General features: G+C 49.4%; 1 protein-coding gene across 2 annotated transcripts in view; it reads right to left on the bottom strand.

The window, feature by feature from the left end:
• The window catches only part of RGMA (repulsive guidance molecule BMP co-receptor a), a 45,089-nt gene that overhangs the window by 19,802 nt on the left and 8,682 nt on the right, over positions 1-16,605 (bottom strand). Inside the window, exons 1-2 of one of the 2 annotated variants that reach the window (XM_028495961.2) lie at positions 6,897-6,929; positions 6,205-6,320 (exon numbers count right to left, since the gene is read on the bottom strand). In XM_028495961.2, the coding sequence (XP_028351762.1) occupies positions 6,205-6,286 (82 nt within the window). In that variant the 5' untranslated portion in view covers positions 6,287-6,320; positions 6,897-6,929. Of the gene's footprint in view, positions 1-6,204; positions 6,321-6,896; positions 6,930-16,605 lie in introns of those variants that run through there. The other variant, XM_024114933.2, reaches the window with a different exon arrangement.

Here is a 16,605-nt window from a genome sequence, read left to right as displayed (position 1 = left end):
ATGCCGCGGAGCGGCTGGGCCCGTGAGCCATGGCCGCTGAGCCTGCGCGTCCAGAGCCTGTGCTCCACAACGGGAGAGGCCCCAGCAGTGAAAGGCCCGCGTACCGCAAAAAAAAACAAACAAAACAAGAGGCGTCTCGGTATTGACTGCCCAGGTGAAGTGGTGAGTGAAATGAATAAATAAGCAAAACCCCAAAGACACAAATCTGACTTGGGAAAATTTGCACCATGATAGCTCTGCCAAAGTTGTTTTCCCAACCTACGGCTGGGTGGCATGTGCTTTGGAGTGCTAAACCAGGGATGGACAGGGAGCAGAGAGGGCCTTTGGGAAGAGGCAACAATGTGAGAACCATGGAAGAGTGTGGTCACTCTTCATTCTGCTGTCCAATCATATCTCCAAAGTTTCTTATTCTTTTCCCCCCACCTTAAAGCCTTATATGCTACATAGCTTAAAGTGTAAAATGCTACGTAGCACGTTTAACGAGTGTGTTTACCCAAAATCTGGCATATGGAAAAGGGCAGGGGTCTGGGCTCTACTCCTGGCTCTGCCACTAAGCTGTGTGATGTCAGGCAACCTCTCTGACCCTCTGGTTCCTCATCGATACAGTGGGAATGATGCTCACGGGGGAGGGGTGACCATCTCATGAGGTGACATATTTCAAGTATTTAGCAGAGTGCCTGGTATATGTGGCCACTCAATAAACGGAAGAGCTTTAAAAATTGTTGTTCTCCTTCAAATGATCATATTTTGGAGAAAACAATATGAAGGTATTCTGTCTTGAAGGTTATTCATGAATGTCAATTAGTGATGGTAGTCTGTGGAAGACTGGAATTTGGGTTATTTTCATTTTCTTATTTATCCTTTTCGGTCTTTAGATTTTAAAATGAGTATTGTCTTTATAAGCAGAAACACATTTTTTGAAAAAAAAGATTGGGGTATCTGGACACCCTCCCTCCACGCCCCCCGAAACCCTGTGGTCTCTGCCTGTTGAGCAAAAAACAAACAGAGACACAAAAAAAACCCAAGGGTCCTGTAGTTTCCAAGATTGTGCTGGGTGTGTTTGGGGTGCAGAGCAAGGAGAAGGGTATAAAGAAACAGGAAATGGGGTTCCTGCCCTTATGAACAGCTCGAGTGATTTAGAAGAGGATTAAAAACCCAAGACCCAGAAAGCAACAAGGCCAAGAGGAAGGACAGGCGTCAGCAGCCAAGGTGACAGGTACCCAGGTCACTGGAGGGATGGCACTGGACTCCAACAGATGGCACTGGCCTTGGGCTTTAATCTAGTGGGCATATTCCCATTCCAAACTGGGCAGGGGCATCAGCAAGGCCTGGGGGCTGCCCACCGTTAAGGTGTGGTGGGTGGTGACAGAGTATGGGGAGACCAGGAGGGACCTGGAGCCTGGGGACATGCCAGGGAATGAGGCCATGGGAATGAGGCCGGGGATGAGTGTGGAACCAGATGCCAGAGGGTCCTCCCTTCTGGATGCTCCAAAGAGGGCCACAGGAGCTGTGAGTGCCTGAGCAGGAGTTTTAGAGCGATTCATTTGGCAACTTGGAGCGTGAGGGTGGGGCCCCTGGGAGGCAGGTCCAAGCTCAGCTGCTTGCAGGTGACAACGGGAACAGGCAGGAAAGGGCAGAGGAAGGAGGCCCAGCGCCAGGTGAACGGACAGAAGGGAGAGGCCACTTCACACCCAGGACTTAACGGTTCTGGGCAGTGGGGTCTAACAGACACAGGCCAGGCACTCGTCCGGGGGACCGGAGGAGAGTCTAGGGAGACCCACCATCCTGGTGTGCCCAGGACTCAGAGGGCTTCTAAAAACACGGGACTCTCAATTTTAAAACAGTGGAAAGTCCTGGGTCCACTGAGATGAGTTGGTTACCCTAGAAGAAACAGTACCTTCAATTTTAGGCAGGTTGAGTGTAGCCAGGCATTACAACGGCATGGCACCCCCAATCACTCAACCAAACATAAATTGGGGTTCTCTGCCCACTTCTGCTGAGGGCCTTGCACATTGCACCCGAGAGGGAAATTTTAGCAGGAACCATATGACCTCCAACATGTAAAGTGGTCCCCATGCGATCCTCTCACCTCCACAGAGACCCGGGACCCCACTTCCCCATCTCATGGAGCAACCTTATCTGAGCCCATGGATCACCTCTCCCCAGTTCTCCTTTGGGCACTGGGGTGACTGCTAGTAATTCCTCCAACCTTGCAGAGGTTTCCCTTCTTAAACCAGAGGACCATAGATCCTCTCCTTACTCTCCAACTCATCCTCAGGGCCAAAGGGGCCAACCGTCTGCAGGATTTTACATCCCGCCCTCCCTGGGAGCCAGGGCTCTGCCCTGCAGGCCCCTTGGTGTGGCACACACCAGCCTACTGGCTGGTGCTGCTGCCATCTGGCTCTTGCAATGGGACTCACTTCAGTCTTTCGCTCTGGGACACAAAGTCCTACTGGGAGGACAATAACATGGTAAGTAGGTTGACTTGCGTGTACATTTTTGAATAGCAGCTCCGAGATAAATATTCTCGTTTCTACAATGACACAGATACACTTGGATACTGCAGAGGACTTGGGTCTCTGCAAGACTTAGTTTCCCCCCACTGAGGACTAATCTTTCTAAAACAGCTGTGGTTTAAAAGGAAGGGGAGGGCTTCCCTGGTGGTGCAGTGGTTGAGAGTTTGCCTGCCGATGCAGGGGACACGGGTTCGTGCCCCGGTCAGGGAAGATCCCACATGCCGCAGAGCGGCTGGGCCCCTGAGCCATGGCCGCTGAGCCTGCGCGTCCGGAGCCTGTGCTCCGCAACGGGAGAGGCCACAACAGTGAGAGTCCCGCGTACCGCAAAAAAAAAAAAAAAAAAAAAAATTAAAAAAAAAAATAATAAAAGGAAGGGGAAAGAGGAAAAAAGAAAGGCCCAAGGCAATAATTTTTAGAACAGTGGTCCTCACACTTGAGGTGCATCAGAACCCTCTGGAAGGCCTGTTACAGTACAGACTGCGCATCCCACCCCCAGAACATCAGCTTCAGTAGGTTTCTAACAAGTTCCTGGGGCGGGGGGAGGGAGGGGGTTGATGCTGCTGGTCCAAGGACCACATTTTGAGAACCACCAAGCTGGAGTATAGCATCCATATGTAGCCAATGGGAAGCATGCCAGCGTGTCTACAACATATGACTTTGACGGGGTTCCTCTTGGAAATCTGTTATATTAAGCCAGGGTGGTTTCAAAGTTTTAAAAAGTATCTATTAATTGTGTTTTGAAGCAAACGCTATTAGTAAAAGACTCTCCTAAGAAGCCTTTCTTGGCCTCCTGCCACCACCCCGCCCCCCCCCAGCTAGACCACAGCAGTGGCCACTCTGTCCATCTGCTGAAGGCACAGCATGGTCCATGCAGACACCCTGATAGCCCAAGGGACACCGAAGGGCCCCTGTCCTTCCACCAGGACTGAAGGTGGACGCCAGCCTTGCTCAGATGAGGGCCCCGAATGCTGTCCCTGTGTCAGGACCACAGGAGGTGTGCCACGCACGCTGAGTACATGTAAACACTCTCAAAAGACACAAACCCTCTCAGTCTAGCAGAGGTCAAGGCATCTTTCTCCACATAACTATGTCCAATTTAATTTGCACTCCTATGGGTTTACTGCTGGAAGCCATTCAAGTCGACTAGCACTGAACAAGCCTATGCTTTCACGAGGCTGCTCCAGCCAGATTCCACCTGTCTTTAGAGGGAGGGGCTGGCACACAGGGCCCCTGACTGTCTCCAGTGCTTTCTTTTTTTTCTCTAACACCCACCCACCTCCCCACCAGACCTGCAGGTTCTCTGACTTTATCCCCAAGCAGCCCCTCTGCCAACAGTCCATCTCTTTGTGGTGGAAATGTCCCATTTCATCTCTTAAGAAACTGTCTTCTTGACCCAGGTTTCTGGAGCACACGCGTTTTCAGAGCCCCCAGTGTATTTCATGCGGGCATACTGGAAGCTCAGTTTTCAGCAAGGTGGGCAATTTTGACTAAATGCGGCTGTCAAGGCCTCAAATTAGACGAAACATTAGCCAGTTGGCATGACAGTGCAACAGCTATCTGCTCTATCTGCCAGGTTTTAGTTACCAGCCTTGAAGCCAAAAAGAAATGGGCTTCTTGGAAACAAGTGATGGAATTCAGGTTATGAATTATATAACCCACCAGCTTTCCTCAGACCATGGGGGAGACGTTTAAAATAAAGTTTTTAAGATGGAGAAATGAAAACAGCAAAACTCCACCACCGAGCCCTGACAGCTTCCTCCTACCTCTGAGTACCTCCTGCCAGCCCTTCCCTTCCTCTCCCTCCAGCCCAAGAAGTTAACAAGTGCTGCCGCTTTAAGAGCGGGAAGGTGTTGTTTTAAGGGCCTCTAAGCCCCCCTTCTCAATTTCAGCTCCAAGCTGAGATCACATCCCCCACGGCAGCTAAGCGACAAAAGCCATTTATCAACCCATCTGATAAAACTTCCAATGGGCTGGATCTTTATCTGGACCAAACCGAGATGCACACACATGCAAACTTCTGCATCTCTAAAAGGGGGATTTCTTTTTTTAAGAAGAGGATCATTTCAAATTTTATTTTCTTAGTTCTTGGGAGGGAACCAAATCAGCCTTTCAGCCAGAACCTTCTATAGATGGGGAAACTGCCTTTTAAAAAAAAAAGGGAGGGGGAGTAGGACTCCCTGCTGCTTGATCCTCTATGGAGGTTGTAATATTATGGGGCAAGGGTGCACGTGGTCTAAAGGCTCTTTAAGGCATTGACACCCCCCATTTTGTCTTTGGCCGGGGCCTCCCCAATGGAATCCAGGGCTGCGAGCAGGTTGCGACTCTCCGGGGACGCCCTTGGGGCGCGCGGGGCCGGGTGGGTTTTGGGGGGCTCCGGAGCAGGGCTGGGGCGGGAAAGTAAACGGATTCCTCCTCCCTTACCGCTGCCTGCATGTCCTCCCACCGGGAGCCCCAACTTACAGCCAGGCCGAGTCCGGACTGCCCAGTTCTGCCAGTTCCTGAAACCCAGTTGGCTGAGGAGCAAAACAAAACAACCCAATCCCGGTCTAACTCAAGTCCTTTCTTGCAGAGCTCGGTAGAGCGCTGCGGCTGCGGATCCGTTCCGCCTCCGGAGCGAAAACAGGCTCTCATTTTTGCAAAAAAGACACCTCGGCATCCCGCAGCACAATGGAAACAGCCGGGAAATCCCGCCTTGCATCGGGGACCGTTTGACCCGTGACGCTGGGTTTATTTGTATTTTTAGCAAGGGGAAAATGGGTACAAAGGGTTTAACTGGCATTCCCAGGCTGTGAGTAGCATATGGCAAAAATGGAATAAACTTTCTTGAAACATTATAAAGAAAACAGACCCGGGATTTAAGTTTCGTGCCTTCCCCCTCCCCCTCCGAAAGGGGGAAAAAAAAAAAAAGTAAAGAAACTGGAGCGTTTGGGAAGGAACAAATGCTTCTCTGTGGAGTTGGTCTCCCTTCCCCCAACAAAAACAAGAGGTCCGGGCTCGGAGGAATTTGAAAGCAGCGATCTGCCAAAAACATTGTGAAAAACTATGGGGGATTCATTGGAAACAGATGGGCTTTTTCAGCTTTAATTCTGAAATTCTCTCCCTTTCTGACACAATAAAAACAAACAGGGGGCGACGCGGAATGTTATCAAACAGGAATAAGGGCCCTTCGAAGCCCAGTCCGTGGGCTTCCCCGCGTGGGCGAGCGCGTGGGGGAGGGACGGGGTCCCGCGGGAGGGGGCGGTCCGGGTCAGGCCTGGGACCTCAGGGGCGCCCACGGCTCCACCCCTGGGCACCCGGCAGGTCTGCAAACTGCTGGACGAGGAGCTGGAGAAAGTGCCGCCTGCTCCGAGTCCGTGCCTCCCCTTCTTCCCCTTCTCGGGGGCCCCTAAGGGGCGCGTCCCGGTACCCCCTTTTTCTCGGAAGTTGGGTGACGTCCCCGGAGCCTGCGACCTCCCCGCCTGGCTCTTTTTCATTATAGGCTGGGAGGGGTCCCCCCAGGTCCGCACGGGCGCATCCATCGCGCCTTCGGCGGGACGCGGGAGAAACAAAGACGCGTGGAAATGGGAGGCGGGGGGCCGGCGAACTTGAGCTCCGACTCGCAGACCTGTGGCCCGGCGCTGCGAGGAGACCCGGGGAGCGGGCCCCGCGCGCCCTGCCGGCTGTCCCCGGGCCGGGGGCAGTGCCTTACCTGCGGGGAAGCTGCAGAGAAGGAAGGCGAAGGTCGGCCAGAATCCCAGGGCTGAAGGTCCTGCCCCTCTCCCCATACCCATCCATCCAGCTCGGCCTGTTACCACTAGCCTCTCCCTGGAAGAAGAGTTCAGAAGAAAAGAAGAAAATAAATCACGCTGCGGAGAAAGGGCAGCCTCGCTCCGCCGGCGGGAGCAGCGAGCCGGGAGGCTCGGTCCACCTCGGCCGCGGGCGCCCGGCGCGCCCCCGCTCCCCGCGCGCCCCTCCCTCGCCATCCATCACCCAGTTCGCCTCCAATGTCGGCGCGGCCCCGCTGCCCCAGCCGCCTCGCGTTCCGCCCCCTCGCGCTCGGGTTTCAGCGCGGCCCGCTGGGGGTTGGGGGAGAAGAGCTGGGCGGGGACCGAGGCGGCCGGGCTGCGGCGCTGGCCGCGGGGACCTGGGGAGCCCAGGGCTGGAGGACGGTGGGCGCGCCCTGGCTCCCCGAACCCCTCGGCTTTCCACGCAGAAAAGGCCCAAATTCCGCGGGACAGCCAAGGCCCGCAGAGTGCACGGACGACCGCGCCCCCTCCCCCCATCTTCCCTATACGTATCCAACCCAAGTAGAAACTGAGCTTGGAGAAAACCCCCAGGACCCCTTTACAACTACACTGCTGTCCCGAAGACGCCACCGACACCCCGACTCATCGCTCTCACTCAGATGTGTCCCCAGTGCAGGAGGCTGAAAAATCCGCTTCCGAGTTGTCCGGGGTTGGGCGGAACGGCCCGATGGATGTCGGCCACTAAAGCACCTCGAGGCTCCCTCCCTACGTCCCCCGCCCCTCCCTTGGCCCCGGGCCACCCACCCCGCCTGGGCTCGGCCACCTCCAGCATCCCCTCCAGGCACCTCGGTGCTGCCCCAGGACTCTTACTGGCCGCGCTCCGGAGTCGGGGGCCTGCGAGCCTGACAGAGGCGGCAGGACAGCTGCCACCCCAGGAGGTGTGGATGCAGCGGGACCCGCGATGCGCGCCCGGCGCTGCCAGGTCAAGGCCACCAAGGCCGCTCTTGGGAGAGCATCAGGGTGGTGACTTCCTTTAACTTGGTCACTTATTTTTTCCAGGAGCAAAATACCTCCTCCCCAAGATTCCCTAGGCCCCGCAGCTCTCCTGCCGCTGTTGGGATATTTAAGACTGGCCACTTCTCCTGAGAAGCATCTTTTGGATAGAACACAAATACGCCAGAGCGAGTGTTTTTAGTCAAACCACTTGCTCCTTTGGCCCCCGCCCCCACCTCACTTCCAAGCCAACTCATCTGGTTCTTTGGAAAAAATTCTGAGTTTTTATCCAATTTAGATGTTTCTCTTAAGCACTATGGCAGTCCTCACTTGCTGAAGGCCACAGAGGCTGCAGGGCTGCGTCTGCATTTAGGACTCTGCCTGCTGGGAGGGGAGTGAAGCTCTGAAGGAGAAAGCTTTGGGCTAGGGGAAGAGGACCCTAGGTCTGTAGGTGGAACCCAAAGCAGTAATACTTCTGAATCTGGCTTCTACAAACAAGTGCGAAAGGGGACTAATGCCTCAGGCACCGTACCATGGGGCAAAAACAAGCTGTTGTTTCCTTAGGGCAAAATGCCGTGATAGCTACTGCTGGCTTTACAGTTTGGGGTGCCCCCGTATTTCCCTCAAAAATGTGGGTCTCAGTCCAACAGGCTCTGTCTAATTATCATTCCCCCAAACCAGGATTCATTTTAAGCCCCCGTTGGCAAAATGTTACAGGTTTGTCCAGTGAAAGGCCACCACCTCAAAATCCAGGTTGCGATTCGCATTCCTCTCAGGCTTGGCCCATCCGGGAGTCAGATCCACAATTTATTCTCTAGAATCACAGGACAGCCCTGGCACACTGAGGCAGGCACAGAGCCAGGCTGCACACAGGCACCTCTGAGGTCCACCAATTAACACCCTTTGCTAGATCCTGCCTTACACAAGTTAGTTCTAAGGCTTCTCGCTAATGAGAGAGAAAGGATCCATTAGCATTCCCAGCAGCCCTGACTGTAAATTCACCACCACCACAGCTGCAGCATCTCTGGGTCGTAGAACGTGGCGTAGGATCCAGCAGAGAGGCTGTGCAGGCTTCAGAAGGCCTGGAAGCAGGCCCTCCCGGCGCTGTCCTTGCCCAAGAGTGTGGACCTTTGGCTGCAGCCTCTACACCTCAGTTTCTTCATCTGTAAGGGGTAGGCTGATAATACTGTCACCCCAAGACTGCAACTGAATACAAGCGTCCCTTGGAGATATTGAGGGTTCCGTTCCAGGCTACCGCAATAAAGCAACTAATGCAATAAGCAAGTCCCACAAATTTTTTTTGCTTCCCAGTACATATCAAAGTTATGTTTACACTATACTGTAGTCTGTTAAGTGTGCAATAACATTATGTCTAAAGAACAGTATACACACCTTAATTTAAAAAACTTTATTGCTAACGATTGCTCACCATCATCTGAGCCTTCAGCGAGTCGGAATCATTTTGCAAGAGTAACATCAAAGATCACTGATCACATAACAGACAGAACAATAAAGAAAAAGTTTGAAATATTGAGAGAATGACCCAAATGTGACACAGAGACAAAAAGTGAGCAAATGCTGTTGGGAAAATGGCATGGATAAACTTACTGGATACAGAGTTGCCACAGGCCTTCAATTTGAAAAAAAAAAAAAAAAAAAAAAGCAGTATCTACCAAGCACAATTAAACGAGGTGTGCCTGCACAATCTGGGAGGGACACTGGGCCATGGGAGCTCCCCAGCCTTCCAGCCAGGGGACTGGCTGTCATTTTGGGAGGAGATCCAATTCCTACGGCATAAGCAAATCATTTGGGAAAGGGACTAAAAGGGCTTCCTTCTCAGAGGAGAAATGTGTGAGGCTGAATTTGGACATCACAAAAGTAGAGATTTGGCTTTTACACAGTTTAGACTATGAAGAGAAATCCAGCCACAAATAGAGCAATATGAGGTTGTGTTGACCTTGAGGAATCTGTCTATACTGGCCAAACCAACCAGCTTATTGACAACTCCCCAAATCTTTGCAAAAATAAGAAATTCTTGAAATGTTGGGTTTTGGAACTCAGCACTCTATTTGCCATAGAAACTCACTTAACTCAAAGTGTAGTTGACTTCAGACTGACAGCTCTCATTATAGAGTCTCACCACTTATGCGTTTTCCCCTGGGTGCAGCCTGGGCGGAGGGGCAGAGACCTTTTCATGCTCCTGTTCCCTTTCTGCCAGTCCTGGCTGTGGAGGCCCCACCACTGAACCCTCACCCCCCATCTCTCCCTCTCCATTTTCGGGGGGTGGGGTTGTGTGATGAAGGGGCAGGGAGCTTCTGAAAGGCGAGGTCTACCTAAGGTTGAAGCCCTCCCAGGGGCAGGGGTGGGGAAGGAGTCTGCCTTCCCCTGCCTCTGGGTATGAACAGGGTGTTCTCAAATCCAGGGCCTGAGTCGTCAGTCAATAAATACATATTTAGGACTAGAGCATGCTAGTCCCTGGGGTATAAAGAAATCAATAAGACAACTCCTATCTTTGAACTGCTAGTAGAAACAGATATTAGAGGAAGGTGAGGGGTAAAACAGAGGTGAGGAGTGAACAACTAACTACCTGGGGAGGGCTCTAAAGAAAGGGTGGTGTATCTTGCGAGGTATCTTCAAGGATTCATTTTCACTAAGAATGACCGTGATAATGGCTCATGTTTCAGTGTGCTCTTATATTATGTCAGGTGCTGGCTAAGTGCTTTACATTTCTAGACACTTTAAGCTAAGGTGGGTTCTATTACTATCCCCATTTTGCAGATGAAGAAACTGAGGCTGAGTGAGCTTAAGTACTCACCCAATTACCAGCTAATAAACTGCAGAGCCAAGCACACCGAACCCCACCCCTGACGTGCTGTATGTGCCTTTCATTCCAATGGTGCAAGTCCACACTGGGCTTAAAGTCAAGACAGATAACTTAACAATCACTTTCAATAAGGCATAACACAGACGCTGATGGGGAGGCACAGAACACGGGCGCCAGGGGCCTCCAGCCCAGCCTGGAGTGCAGCGTGGGAAGGGAAGTTTTCCCAGTTGGGAATGTGCCAGGGGAAGGTGGTGGGCAAGGAAGGAGGAGGAGGGCGGGGCTTTCAGGTAGAAGGAACACTGAAGAAAGCATGTACCAAGGTGTGGCTTGCCTGAGGAGCTGGAAAAGCTTGAGGATGGCTATAGGAGAAAGAGGTGAGGCTGCAGAAAGAGAAAGCAGGAGCCTGGGAAAGCCTGTGAAAGGCCAGCACATGCTCTGCTAGGTTGTGCATTTTTAGCACTTGGGAGCCCCACCCAAAGCCTCACAAAGGAGAGGGGTTTATTCTTTTGGGAGATCATCATGGGGGATTTAACAATAATACAAATGCCCAGGCCCCACTCGGAGCAGCTGAATCTGAATCTCGGGAGGTAGAGCCTTGGGTATCAGCATTTTTAGTCAGCTCTCCTGGGTGACTAATGTGTAGGGACTTGTAGGTTCTAAGTTCCATCATCCTCCATCAACCGTGGGTGCACATAAGACCCAGGATGAGTCAATCCGTTTATCCTCTTGGACTCAAAGTCCGGGCAAGACAGAGAACCTAATAATTGATTTCATTAAAGCAGTGACTGGCACATGACCCAAGCTGACCAATCAGAATCTGTCCTGAGACTGTTGCCATGAGGGAGCTCCCAGTTCTGATCTCTGATTCCTCTATAGGATGGGTCTGGGGATAGTAATCTGACGGGAAGGTGAGTATTGATGAGTGTTGCGGGTTGAAGCTGTGTTTGCAGAGTTGGCATACTGTTTATACTAAAATTGCATTGTGTCTGGTGAGCTTTTCAGGGACTGATGGCGATTTTCAGGGCTAACCATCCCCATGCCACTCTTCAGCACATGATTCCCCCTGAAGCTCCTTCTTAGCTCCTCAGAGCTACACGAGGACCTGCTCCAGCTATGGGAGCCAACAAAGTCCTTGTTTCGCTGAAACTGGTTTGATTTTGGTTCCTCTCACGTCTATGCACAGATTCTTGACCAATCAGGAGGAAGCTAAGGTCCAACACTGGTCCCAAGAAGTATTTTAGCCATCCTCAGAAGTGCAGGGATGTGTTGTTGATGGCTCTTAAGCCATCATCCATTTACTGGCAAAATTTCTTGAGCCTACTCCCATCCCCTCCACTCCCCACCTTTGAAAAAATTTTGCCCTATACCACATTTTGAGGAACTCAGTTGCTTCACTTTACAACTCAGAGTGGGACCCAATCCTTCTTTGTAATTTGTCCCTCAAAATCCTCTTTCAAACTTCCTGGGCTACACTGGGTCTGTCCATCTCAGATCTGATGAACCAGAGCTGCTCAATCTCTGCATAACCTTTAAGGTTTTATAGACTTTGATCATATCATCTTTCTGGCTTCATCTTTCCACACTGACGTCCTTAAAGAGCAAAGCAGCCCAGCCTCTCAGGAAAGCCTTCTGCCTGGGTGATTACTCACCTTTCTACGGTTTTGAGATATTTTTCTCTAGGAGAAGGTCATAAAACTGCCAGGTTTGGGTAGAGCCCAGAGAGAAGACTATTTTTGGCTTAGTTTCCAATACCATTTCTGAACGCTTGGTCCTGCACAGTCTTTGGCAAACAAACATTTTGCAAAGACCCCCAAGATCCCTTGGGGGCTATAAACAGACTGGACACAGTCCGTTATTTTTGTAATTTGGATTGTTTTCCTAAATGTATTAACTGAGGCTTGCCCCTGCAAAAGCTTAATATGCATCTTCTTGCAAACTCATAAACTGGTTCTGCAGTTAATCACCATTTGTTTGCCATCTCTCTGGAGAGCCTGGAACCATTTCATCTGCAGGCCTGCAACCAGTCATTCCTCCAGATGATCTATGGACAATTAAACAAAGTCTGGGAGCACCAGTGATCCTTGGGGATCCCCACTGTTTATAATTCTTCATCTAGAAAAGTACCTGTTTATCCTCTTTTTGTTTCCTGTCTCTAAGGACAATTCCGATCCATGGAGATTTCCCCTTATGTTGTGGAGGAATTTACTATTGGAAATGACCTTTGGGGTGGAACTTTGTCAGAAGGAATTTTGAACGTTTAAACATAATTCATCCCTGGGTTTCTCCAGACCTGTTTCTACCTCCTCAAGGAATGCTAATAGATTGGTCCAGTTTCATGTTCTCTTTTCAGAAAGCGTGTTGTGCTCTGGCCAGTTAATTAGGACTTTACAAAATGCTTGCTGATACTACTTTTTTAGTATCTATTCCACAAAGTGGTTATTAAAAGTGACCCTTCCTGGATAGGTTGGCTTCCTTTGTGGGCAGGGGGCCCAGCATGTACGCCCTTGGGTGCAGGCCAGGTGTGGAAGGAAAGTTGCATATTTTGGCCACCAGGATATGACTGCCATTTTGAACTGCCATTGCTCCCTTCTCTCCAGACGTTCCTGGGGTAGAGGGCCACAGGCTGTCCTTGACCTATTTGTTTCCATGACAATTTAGGAATCTCCCTGCTTCTCTTCTTCCAAAGCATTTTTGGGTCTCACTGTCCTTACTCTGGCATCAAGGAACCTCTTTACTGTTGATTTCGGAAAGCCTTCCAATGTGTTCCCACTTTGGCTTATCTTGGTTTTGTTTGTTTGTTTGCTGTAGGTTTACTTTCTCTGTGTGTGCACACTACTTCCTTCGCTTATGAGCTCTGTCCCTCACCCTGAGGGATGCTTATTCTTAGTAATTAAAACATACAGATTTTATTCCAATATTTTAATGGTTTTTTGAAACACACATTTCCCTGACATTCCAACAGCTGTCTTCAGAAACTGAAGAAATATGTCACTTTCTCTTTGAACTCTCTCAATGGATTTAAAACACAGTAGCGGATTTTATTTGCTCTTGGACATGTCTTTTAATGTCTGTGATCAGGTTACTAAGATCCAACCCCACCCCCCCACCCCCGCCCCGCCGCCCCACTCGCACACGCAAGGCAGATTCTTTTAATTTATTTGTTTTTCTGTTTCATTCATTCAACAAGCATTCACTGAGTATTAGGCTCTGAGTGGGTTTTGGGGGTTTTCGGATGAGCAGCAGACAGTTCGCCCCCCAACCCCAGGAAGCCCAGAGGCACAGGCAGATGTGGAGACAAATAATTCTAGTTCTGAGGACTCTGAGAGGGGTGATGGTGTGGTGTCTCAGAAGCCCCATGTTTATTCTCCATCCCTGTTGCCGCAAATTAACTCGGGACTTTACCAGGCTGAAGAATCTTTTAGAATGGGGGGTCTTTGTCAGTAGCTTCTTTAACGAACTGGACCACTGACCGCAAAGCAAGACTTCATTAGTACCAGATCTGGTGACAACTGCGTCACCATTGGCCTCATACTGTCTGGAACACATCTGTCAAAATTCCACCTTGTGGACAAACCACATCAGACTGCTCCGTGGGGTAGCATCCCTGCTCAGGAGTCCACTTTGGAGGACCAGTTTGGCATGGGACATCAGCATGGTGTGTCCACCTCAGAACCTTCCAGAAGCACACCCCTGCTTGGTAGGCATGGGCATATTCATGGTGCTGGAAAGATATAAAAGGGATTTTTTAAAAAAGAAATTGCTAGCAGAACAAATTTTCTGGACTTTCCGTTTTCTGCAATCTAACATCAAATTTATTTCAAGAAATTGAAACAGTAATATACACACATGTTCAAAAATCAATTTCCTGTTAAATGAAATCAGGTCACTATCCCTGGAGGCCATAACTATCAACAGTTTCATGTGCGTCTTTCTAGATATTTCCATATGCACATAAGCACACATAAAAATCAATCAATCCATCAACCTATTTATCTATGTAGCTAGCTATCATTTTACCAAAAAGTATTAGCAAGCCCTCAACTGCTCCCTCCCCAGTGGGTATTTCCTTTTTTATTCTGACTCTCAGTGAAATAGCCCTATGAGTCCCTCCATTATGTCAGGAGCTGAGGACTCCAAGAAGAACTGAGTTCCCCAGACAAAGGGGATGTACGTATGTAGAGACAGACTTAAATATAAAACAGTCCATGTGAAAAAAGAAGCAGACTCAACGATACAGAGAACTAGGGGTCACCAGTGAGGAGAGGGAAGCGGGGAGAGGAAATAATAGGGGTAGGGGATTAAGAAGTGCAAACTATTAAGTATAAAATAAGCTACAAGGATATACTGTACAACATGGGGGATATAGTCAATATTTTGTAATAACAATAAATGGAGTATAACTTGTAAAAATTATGAATCCCTATGTTGTACACCTGTAACATATAATATCATACATCAACTAGACTTCACTTAAAAAATAATAAATAAAATAAAATAGTCCATATGAGGAATGCCAAATGCCTTTAAAAACTACATCCTCTTCTCTTCCTGGACTTCAATTCCCATTCAAAAACACGTCTTCTCTCTTCTCTCATCCAGAAGTCAGACAACCCACATTTACCCCAACTTATACTGCAGAAGGCAAGTAACCTGCCTGAGGTCACCCAGCTGGCTTGGTGGCCGAGTGGGGTTTGGGCAGGTCTGGGTGACTTCCAGCTGTCACACCACCTCTGATGAGCCCACTAACTCCTTCCCAGGCATGGAGATGTTTGGTCTTCTCTCTGCCTCCACTGACCCTCGTCCATCTCTGTACTCATCCTCTTACTCAGAACAGAAGGAAGGACTCCCTTTGAGGTCCCCCAGCCTCAGCCCAGGCTGGGTTGGAGCCCTCCTGATGACATGCTATCAGTTTCTGAGGTCACATTTCCATAATTTAAGCCCCTCTTTCCATCTTTCGCACCTCTCCTTTTTGAGCTCTGAGAGTCTCAGAAAGCTCCTGGAGCAGCCTCATTTATTCTTTTGATACCTCTCCCCTTTCTTGCTAACTGGGATTATAAGCTAGTACATAGCTGGAGCTTCATTTATGAAAGTCTTCCTCACTTTCCTCTTGAGCTCTTGTCTGCGACTCCAGTGCACACCTACTAGCTGGTCTACAATTGCAAATTCTTCTGCCTACAAAGCCCAGAACGAAAGTGATAGTATTTGTGGATTGCTTCATTGTCGGTGTTGAGATTGAGAGTTTTTAGACACTGCAGTGGAGGTGGGGAAAGAGAGAGACCTGGAATTTGGAGCAGTTCTACCTCTAGCTGTGTGGTCCCTGTCCTTTCCTACCTCTGGACCCGCAGCTTCTCAATCTGCAGAATCGTGGCCTGGCTGCCCACCAGGCCACGGGGTGGGGGCGGTCTCCCAGCTTCACGGTCTGGTATCTCTAGGAATTCAGTGAACTAGTGTTGGCTTTGTGACTAACTGGCCTTGCCCATACCTGACTCTCAGGACCCATCCTGGGGCCTCATCTGGAACTTTTCTGGGTTCTCCCAAGCGAAATGTTGCTGAGCAAGTAGGAAATGTTATTTGAAAAGTGACACTTCTATGTTTTAGTGTCAGCATGAAATTCTTCAGCAGTCATACCCAGCAATACTACTGTATACCTGAAACCACACCTTGTAAACATTTAGTAATCTCTTGTTTTAAAGCAACTTCCGGGTACCCATACCGAGGTGCACCCGGTTCCTGTAAGGGAGGACAGACCACCCAGTGTCTACTTCTCCCCATTCCAGTAAGTTCTTGGGAGAAGAACCAGCTTGGACCCATTTATCCACCAAATGGCAACTATTTGAACTGATCAGCGAGTCTGCGTCTCTCTCCCAACCAGCAGAAGACCGCAGTATTTGGATTAATGAAAAAGTCGGTGCCGAGCACAAATGCCACAGACATTTAGCAATAGGAACAGAGGACCAAGTTATTCATCAAACTCAAAATTGTTTAGAATGGCTAATGCAAAGCTGAAATAAAGAAGATCCCCAGCTGATGGGCGGTGGGGAAGGGTGCCAATAGAGTAAGAACAAATGGGTTGCTTATGTGACATTATCCTCTACCACCATGGTATTCTTTTTTTCAATTTGTTGGAGGCTGGGGGAATGTCTTCACTTTTACGTTACAGAGGCAATATGGCATGCTGGCCAAGAACATGCAGTCTGAACAGACTGTCTAAACTTCAGTTATCTCATCTGAAAAATGGGGATATACTCTGGCTCCCTCAGAGGATTATTGTGAGGATTAAAAGAGTTAACACAATAATAGAAAATTTAGAGCAGATGCCTGGCATAGAGTAAGTGTTGATAAGTAGTTGCCAATGTTAGTTTTATATCATGGATAAGAACCATTGTAACAAAGTATCTACTATGTACCTGACTCTGCTAGAGCCTTTGTATGTGTGGGGACTGTGGGGAAATCTGTAGAGTTCCCCAAGGACTTTTATTTTATTTTTTAAATTTAAAAAAATTAAAATTTTTTTTTTTTTTTTTTTTTTTTTTTTTTTTTTTTTTTT

This window comes from Physeter macrocephalus, chromosome 11 (assembly GCF_002837175.3).
Source record: "Physeter macrocephalus isolate SW-GA chromosome 11, ASM283717v5, whole genome shotgun sequence".
Lineage (NCBI taxonomy): Eukaryota > Metazoa > Chordata > Mammalia > Artiodactyla > Physeteridae > Physeter > Physeter macrocephalus.
The sequence above is the reverse complement of the archived record's forward strand: the minus strand, read 5'-3'. Positions and strand labels throughout refer to the sequence as shown.